At 42.9% G+C, this 8,657-nt stretch overlaps 1 protein-coding gene across 4 annotated transcripts in view; it reads left to right on the forward strand.

The window, feature by feature from the left end:
* Ttc27 (tetratricopeptide repeat domain 27) overlaps positions 1 to 8,657 on the forward strand; it is a 144,053-nt gene continuing 135,396 nt past the window's right edge. For 3 of the 4 annotated variants that reach the window (XM_021186246.2, XM_021186243.2, XM_021186244.2), the window contains exons 1-4: positions 11 to 262; positions 1,056 to 1,233; positions 4,002 to 4,131; positions 7,026 to 7,166. In XM_021186246.2, coding sequence (XP_021041905.1) covers positions 163 to 262; positions 1,056 to 1,233; positions 4,002 to 4,131; positions 7,026 to 7,166 — 549 coding nt within the window. In that variant the 5' untranslated portion in view covers positions 11 to 162. Of the gene's footprint in view, positions 263 to 1,055; positions 1,234 to 4,001; positions 4,132 to 7,025; positions 7,167 to 8,657 lie in introns of all 4 variants that reach the window. The other variant, XM_021186245.1, reaches the window with a different exon arrangement.

Raw genomic sequence — 8,657 nt, forward strand, 5'->3', positions numbered from 1 at the left:
ATGATGCTCTGCGTTGCTGTCATGGCTGCCTCCATGTACGTATAATCTCACATGGGAGTCTAGGTTTGTGAGCGCTATCCGTCGTGACAAGACGCCGGCGACTTCGGACCCTCCTCCTCTCGTTTTTCTCCTCCTTCGTGGGACACTGTATCGGGTGCAGCGATGCCGGGAATGATGTGGACGCCGGAGCTGGCGCTTCTGAGGGGCTTCTCCACGGAGGCGGAGCGGCTGGTTTGGAAGCAGGAGGGCATCTGTGGTTCAGGTGAGAGCGCTGTGCACTTTAGGTTAGTGCCAGAGCTGTGAGGACAAAGGATGCCAGCCCTGGGTACATAGGAGGTGTCAAGAGGGAGGGAGTTTCGCTTGATGGTCTGCGATCTGCTCATATGACAGAAGTTTGCGAAAGAGACGAGCTGAGTTTTTTTTTTTTTTTTTTTTTTTTTTTTTTTTTTTTTTTTTTGGTTTTTTCGAGACAGGGTTTCTCTGTGTAGCCCTGGCTGTCCTGGCACTCACTTTGTAGACCAGGCTGGCCTCGAACTCAGAAATCCGCCTGCCTCTGCCTCCCGAGTGCTGGGATTAAAGGCGTGCGCCACCACGCCCGGCTCGAGCTGAGTTTTTTTAAATGTAGAACTGACAAGTGAAAGAGAGTTCAGCAGGAAAAAGTCAGTGTTGTAAAAATGTTGAGACCAACATGTGCCTGGGGGGAATGTGAGGGAATCATGAGAGAACAGATGGGTTTGGATTGGCTTCCTGGGGCCGGTGTGTGTGTGTTAATATTGAGGATAGGAAGGAAAACTTTCCTGTGTCAATTGGAATCTTTGTGAATTTCCCGAAGAAGGGTAGTATGCCTATCATCATCATCATCAATCATTGTCATTGTTTGCTGCTCATAGTCATCGTAGGTATTGTACTTCTAGGAGAGATATTTGTTGGTAGAATAAAAGTATGCAGCCAGTATGCTGTTTATATCTTTTGCATCGTAAAGTATCTATGTAATGGATTATCATTTATACTTAAGAAATTCTGTTGCCTTACTGGACTCATTTTTAATATTACAGATATTGGAGTTTTCTTAGAATTGCTGTTAGAAGGGAGCTATGAGGCCTTGTTCTTCCACTCAACGACACAAACTATTTTAAATTCAACAATGATGGCTGAAGAAAAGATTGACAGCTACCTGGAGAAGCAGATAGTGAATTTCCTGGATTGCTCTACAGATTTTGAAGAAATTGAAAGGTAGCATTTTATTTGGAATTTCCACAGAGAAACGTACTAGGTTGGGGCTGGAGAGGTGACTTCATGGTTAAGAGCACTTACTGCTATTTCAGAGGACTCAAGTTCAATTCCCAGCATCCACTTGGTGGCTCAAAACTGTACCCATGGACACTAGGTACATGTGTAGTATATATGTATGCACCTGGGCAAAACACTCATGTAATCAAATAAAGAATAAATGAGTAAATGAATAGGCTGATATCAGCTTTTATAGCACCTTGGCACTGTGAGGCCCTGGTATTTAGTAGTTGTTGAAATAACTGGTCTCAAGTAATCTCTGTAAGGTCTCTGGCCCAGAAGATCTAGAATGGAAAAGGAGAGTGGTGCAGGATTAAATGAGTTTTGTATTAGAAGGACACATCCTTGGTGGTCACTGCTAATCATCCCAGTGTGAAGGTCTGATAAGTGTTAGCCATCAGCTTTTTCCTTTTATATTGCTTGTTGGTTTTTGTTTGCTTTTTTTGTTTTGAGATAGGGTCTCACTATGTAGCTTTGGCCTAGAACTCATTCTGTAGACCAGGCTAGCCTCAAAGTCTCAAGAGATCTATGTCCTCTGTCTCCCACAGGCTGGGATGAAAGGCATGCACTTTAAAGTGGGGGGGTGGGGGGTGGGTGGGTTCATTTTCTTAAATGGGTAGATGTACCTTGAGTCTTGCTGTTTCTAGGTTCCTGAGAGATACTTGCATTTGTGTTTATTGTGTTTGGACTGTTATTTCTGGCAAGATGAGAGAACTGCATGTGTTTATCATGGATCCCTCAGTTTAACGTTCTTCCATTAGGATGTCTGCACATGAGTCAGATCTAAGCCTTATAGAGTCATCTGTTTTATTATTGTATGCTTGGTAGCACTTCCCCTTCTCAGCTACCCATGACAGCTGGCCAAAATTCCTAACCATCTAGGATGCATACAGTTTCATTCTGCCCTGATGTTTACAGACTAGTTTCATATAATTATTTGAGGAGTAAACCAAGTATCTTGTGAGGTTGTTGGGTTGCAAAAATAAGTAAAGACGTAACTCATAGTCACTATGGATGCTACTGCTTATTTTCCAAGCTAATACAAGTCTGTCTCATTTTTTTCTAATTTTTGCTAGCGTCACTCATGATTTTGCTGTTGTTTGTGACTGTGTCTTGCTGCATTACATCATTTATCCCCTGAAGCTTGCAGTGAACTGCAGGCTGGCTTCAAATGCATAATCTTTTTGTTGTAGTTTCCCAAATTTGGGAATTATAGTTATATACTACCATGCCCAGCTTATATTTTTTTCTGGTTCTTTTCTTTCTCTTACTGGAAGTTGAGGAATTGAGCCTCTGGCTTCTCACTTAATAGACATACATTCTATCACTGAGCTGTATCCCTGGCTCTTTTTTATACTTTTTCTTTTGAGTCAGGGTCAAACTAAGTGGTCCAGGGTGGCTTTGAACTTGTGATCCTCTTGTCTCACCTCTAGTGGGGATTGCAGGCTTCAGCATCAGGCCTGGCTTTCTTCTTGATTCCTATTTGCTGGCTGATGTGTTTGTACTGTGCAAAGTTAGCCTAGTGGTGCCCATTCGCAACCCTCCTCTTCCTTCCCTGTATACCACATGCTTGCACACAAATGCATTATTTATAGGTGAACCAGAGTTGTAGCTCAAAAAGAGGCCCTTTGTTTGCACTGTTTTAGGTTGCATTTGTTTGTTTGCACTGTTTTAGGTTGCATTTGTTTGCACTGTTTTAGGTTGCATTTGTTTGCACTGTTTTAGGTTGCATTTGTTTGCACTGTTTTAGGTTGCATCCTCCAGGAGATTATTTGGATGCTGGGGGTATTCTGTGTCTTTTGTGGTCAGTGTAGCAGCAGTAGCTACTTCTTGGCTATTGAGCACTTTAACTATGGAAACTGGATAGAGATCACATTATACATTTATGTTAACTTAAGATTGATTTATTTTTATTTATATGTATGGGTTTTTTGCCTATGCAGTGTATTTGGAGGTCAGAAGAGGGCCATGATCCCCTGGAAATGGAGTTACAGACAGTTGTTAGCAGCCAGATGGGTGCTGGAAATAAAACTTGGGTCCTTGGGAAAGGCAGCCATTGCTTTTAACTGCTGAGCCATCTCTACAGCCCTAGATTAAATTCAATTTAAAAGCCACATGTGGCTAATGGATTTATTGGATATTGAAGATACAAATTGTAAAACATTAGGAAAGCCTCAGCTATTACTTGATTTTTTTTTTTTTTTTTTCTCAGTTAAACTGAAATTCAGTAGTATGCATGCAGGTAAATGGTGACGGTGGTCAATAGTTGTTTATTTTCTGTGCTGGTTGGTTTCTGTCACCTTGACACACTCAATGTATCCAAGAATGGGGAATCTAAATTGAGAAAACGCCTCAGTAAGATTGGTGTAAGCAAATCTACAGAGCATTTTCTTGAGGAATGATTGCTATGGGAAGGCCCAGCTCACTGGGCAGTCCCACCCATGGGCGGATAGTTCTGAATAGTATTAGAAAGCAGGCAAAGGAAAGCCACGGAGACCAAGCAACACCAAGCAAGTGAGCGGCATTCTTCCATGGTCTCTGCTTTAGTTTCTACCTTCAGCTCTAGGTCTTGATTTATTTCACTGACAGAGTGTGATCTGATGGTTGTAAGCTGAGGTAAATAAACCCTTTCCTACCCAACTTGCTTTTTTTTTTTTTTTAATCACCGCAATAGAAGCGGTAACTAAGACATTTACCTTTCTTGTTTGTAGACAGCAGCTGGTATTCCTACTTGGTGTGAGCAGCTTGCAGCTTTTTGTCCAGAGCAACTGGACTGGACCTCTTGTGGACTTGCACCCTCAGGATTTCTTGCCATCTGGTCTGCTGGAGCAATTCAGTGAGGTATGCTTTTTGGAAATGGTATATATACATTTTTTTTCCCTAAATATGATTCTTTTTAGACAAGTGTTTGTAAGTTGGAGTTCAGAGCTGGGCAGTGGTGGTGCACACCTTTATTCCCAGCACTGGGAGGCAGAGGCAGGTGGAGCTCTGAGTTTGAGGCCAGCCTGGTCTACAGAGTCAGTTCCAGGATGGCCAGGGCTACACAGATCTTGTCTCGATTAAAAAAAAAAAAAAAAAGAAAAACAAGAAAACAAAAGACAACAAAAAGAATTGGAATTACTAGTAGGTAGGAAAGAGATGACTTTGTGGTTTGCCCAAACTACTACTAAGAATGCTTGCTCATTGATCTCCTGACCTTCACACTTTATATATGTACACATCATAGCACACACTCATCACATGCATGCACATATACATGCATACACTCACAAAGACTATGTCTCCTTTGCACTCAGCACCTCACTGAGAGAGTAGACACGATCGTTGTCATAGAGCAGAGCCTCTGATGGCTTTCCCTCGGTCTCGATCCATGTCTTGATTCAGGTTAGACCGTTATTTCTTGAGTTGTTCTTTAGGTTTTCTTTCCCCCATGGGTTTTGTGTGTCTATGTGTCTGGTGTTAACCCTGAACTCCTGAGCTTATGCCACGTCTTTGCCTCAGGCTCCTAGAGAGCTGGACTACTTGCATACACCATCATGTGTGCTTTGACTTTTATGGATCTGTTTCCTCACTTTCTAGAAAATATATGTTTACTTATGTTGTGTGTGCTTCCGTGTGTTGTGTGTGTGTATGTTTGCATGTATGTTACATACAAGTGTATATCAAGGCCAGAGATGTCTTCCTTTATTATTTCTTCCTTATAATTTTTTATTTTCCTTTTTAAGAATTTGTTTTTATTTTTATTTTATGTGTAGGTGTGTTTTGCCTGCATGTATGTGTGTGTACCTTATGCATGCTGTCTGAGGAGTTCAGGAGAGGTTTCTGAATTCCCTGAAACTGCAGATGACAGGTGGTGCAAGCCAAGCTCAGGTCCCCTGCAGGAACAGCAAGTGCTTTTAACTGCCGAGCCATCTCTGTAGCCCTTTCCTCCTGTCTCTTGAGTCAGTCTTTCTCTGGAGCTCATTGGTGTGACTAAAATGACTGAGCAGGAAGTTACAGAGGTCCTCCTGTCTCAGGCTCCTGAGCATTGGGAGTACAGCTGCTTTCCTTGGGCTGAGGTGTTTTGTTTTTGTTTTAGGTGGGTGCTAGGGATCTGAGCTCAGGCCCTTATATTGTGCAGAAAGCACTTTACCAGCTGAGCCCTCTCCTCCGCCCCAAGCATTCCCCTTTGGGGGGGCTTCTGTTCACAGTCTTTCGTCTGCTCACTGGTTAACGTGAAAGACCTGGTTGCTAATTTTCATTGATGGAAATTAGGGAGTGTGGATGTGCTACATAATAATAACCTTTGACATGATGTGAATTCTAAGTGAAATATAAGTATATAATATAAATATCTGCTGTCCATGTAGTGTTACTTCTTGATTTGACACAGGCTCTCACTATGTAGCCCTGGCCATCCTAGAACTCACTCCATAGACCATGCTGGCCTCACACTCACGGGGCTCTGCCTGCTTCTGCCTCCCCACTGCTGGGACTAAGTGAATGTGCCAGCATATCTGGCGTAGGCTTACTTCTTATTGAAATGCAGTTCTGTAGAAATGTGAGTAATGCTCAGTCATTGCTAGCATTTTTTTCAAGTTCCTCCTTCCTCCCTTTTTTGACACAGGGTTTTACTATGTTTAAATTACCATCAACCTTTGACTTTAAGATCTAACCATTTCTTTTTCTTGACAAGTGTAGACAATGCCTTGGACCTAACCATATACATACACCTGGAGGCCTTGGGAACTGGGAGAGTGGAGCCAGTAAATGAGATGGACTCATACGCAATAGCCAGCTTTATTCAGAGCATCAGACAGTTTATAGTCTGAGGGTTAAGAAGAGTCACATAGGGGCTGGTGACACGGCTCGGCAGTTAAGAGTACTGGCTGCTCTTCTAGAGGACTTGGGTTCAGTTCCAGCATCCACATGGCGGCTCACAGCTGCCTGTAACTCCAGCACCAGGAGTTTCACACCCTCACATTGATACATGCAGGCAAAACACCAGTGCACGTAAAACTAAAAATAAATAAATAAAAGAGGCACATAAGTAATGTATACGATCACGGGGCAAACTGCACATGGCTGCAGGCCTCGTGGCGAAAGTGTATTTTCCTGTGGAGGCTTGTAAACAACAAGGGCCAGTTGTAATGAGTAATCTGAAGTAAATTCACTCCTATTTGTTCCCCCCTGGGCGGGGCTGCTCACATGGCTCCATTCTTTTTTGTTGTTGTTGTTGTTTTTTGCTTTTTGATTTTCAAGACTGGGTTTCTCTGTGTAGCCATGGCTGTCCTGGAACTCACTTTGTAGACCAGGCTGGCCTCGAACTCAGAAATCCACCTGCCTCTGCCTCCCGAGTGCTGGGATCAGAGGCGTGCGCCACCACCTCCCTGCACGTGACTCCATTCTTGCACTGTATTGTAACATACATCTATTTAAACTTTTAGACTCAAGCAGTCTTCTCGCCTCAGCCTCTGGACTATTTAGAATTTTTGATGCGTCCCATCTACTCAGTCAATTAAATTTCTTTTAACATTTTGGTTGAGTTTCTGTTTCTTATTTGTGTGACTGTCTGAAAGGGCAGGATGGATTTGTAAGTCTCTAGTGACATTTGCAAGGCTGTGATGTGTACAGTGCCTATTCCTATGTTATTAATGGCCTCATTTTAAACCTGAATTACTTGGACTATCTGTATTTATTATGACATATAACTGAACATTTTCTTAAGCTGTATAAACCTTACACACCTTTTTCAGGTCAAAGGACTGGATGCTATTATTATGGGTCTCCTCATTCTAGATGGTGAATCAGTCTACAGCCTCACTTCAAAGCCCATACTGCTGCTAATAGCACGCATTATCCTAGTGAACATCAGACATAAATTGACAGCTCTCCAGGTAAGGCAAGGGAAGGCTCTGTGGGCATCCCACACAGGTCTCTTTGTGTCTATTGAACATCAGATTGATGCTGCCTGTGTGTCCTAGTATATGTTGTTTTCTATATCTTTATTTTAAAAGTCTTCATGAAAACAAGGAAAAAATATTGTGAGATTAATCTTGTATACAATGAGATTGTATTGAGATCCTTCTTTAATAGGAGAGAGAGTGTGAGAGTGTGAGTATGTATGTGAGTGTGTGCATGTATGAGTGTGTGTGTGTGTTCATTTGTTGAATCTTAAGCTTCAAAAGCACCATTGGTGGTCTGTTACAAATCTGAGCTACTGCCACTCAGTGTTAGTGAGAAGGAGGGAATCTGAATGCGTGGACTTCTGGTTCTTTGTTTGTGTTGCATGTAGTAGAGCATTTATTGACTGTCTGTTGTGTGCTTTCCTTAGGTCTCATACACAGCAGTGAGTGAGAACCAACAGTCATATAGGGAGTTTATAGGCTTTGGAATGATGCCCTGGAAGTGCAGAAGTCTCAGGTCTAGGTAGAGCTTGTTAGCTGTGGAGTGTGTAGTCTGCATGGTGAATGCTTAGCTCTGCTTTGGGTAGTTTGAGAGCAACCACAGTCTGTCAATAGAGGTCCAGTATGTGTTCCAATAAAGCTTTGTGGCTGGGCATGGCAGTATATGTCTTCAACACTCAGGAGACACAGGCAGGTGGATCTCTGTGTTTGAGACCAGCCTGGTCTACAGCGTTTGTTCAGGACAGCTAAGACTATACAGAGAAACTCTGTCTTCAAAAACCGAAAACCAACAAAAAAATTATTTTTTTAATTGGTATTTTGTCTGTTTATGTGTGCAGCATGTGCATGACCGGTGTGTTGGGTCTCTGAGATTGGAGTGCGTGTGTAAATGCAGAGAAGTTGGGGTGGTCTCTCTGATGGGGCAGCGCCAGTACTTAAGGAGCTCAGTGTATTTGTCATGTGAACACAGCTGAGTAAGAGAGCCAGGGTTAGCTGATATCAGTAGGAGCAGTGTCTGTAGGGGAGCAGTCTCTCTCTGTAGGGGGAGCAGTTTTCAGGCTGTACACACCTTTGTGGGAGTACAGGAGAGAGCCACTGTGACATTTTATGTACATAGTATCATAGTATCATACTATGACATTTTATGTACATAGTATCAGCAACCCTACATGGACCAGGGAAGGCTTTGCCATTTCTGAGTCTTACCTGGAGAAGGCCTTGCCATTTTACATAGCTCTAAGGCACTGGAGTCCCTGATGTGGCCACGTCCATGTCAAACAATACACATTCACTCCGGATTTCACATGCGCCATATCTTAGTGTGCATGCAGAGGCCGGAATGTTCTTAGACACCATGTGGGAGCTGGGAGTCAAACCCAGGTCCTCTGGAAGAGCAGCCAGATCTCTTAATTTTGGAGGAATCTCTCCAGGCCCCGCCCCCTTTAGTGGGATGTGATTTAGAGTAGTCCCTGTTTTTTTTTT

This window comes from Mus caroli, chromosome 17 (assembly GCF_900094665.2).
Source record: "Mus caroli chromosome 17, CAROLI_EIJ_v1.1, whole genome shotgun sequence".
NCBI classification, from domain to species: domain Eukaryota; kingdom Metazoa; phylum Chordata; class Mammalia; order Rodentia; family Muridae; genus Mus; species Mus caroli.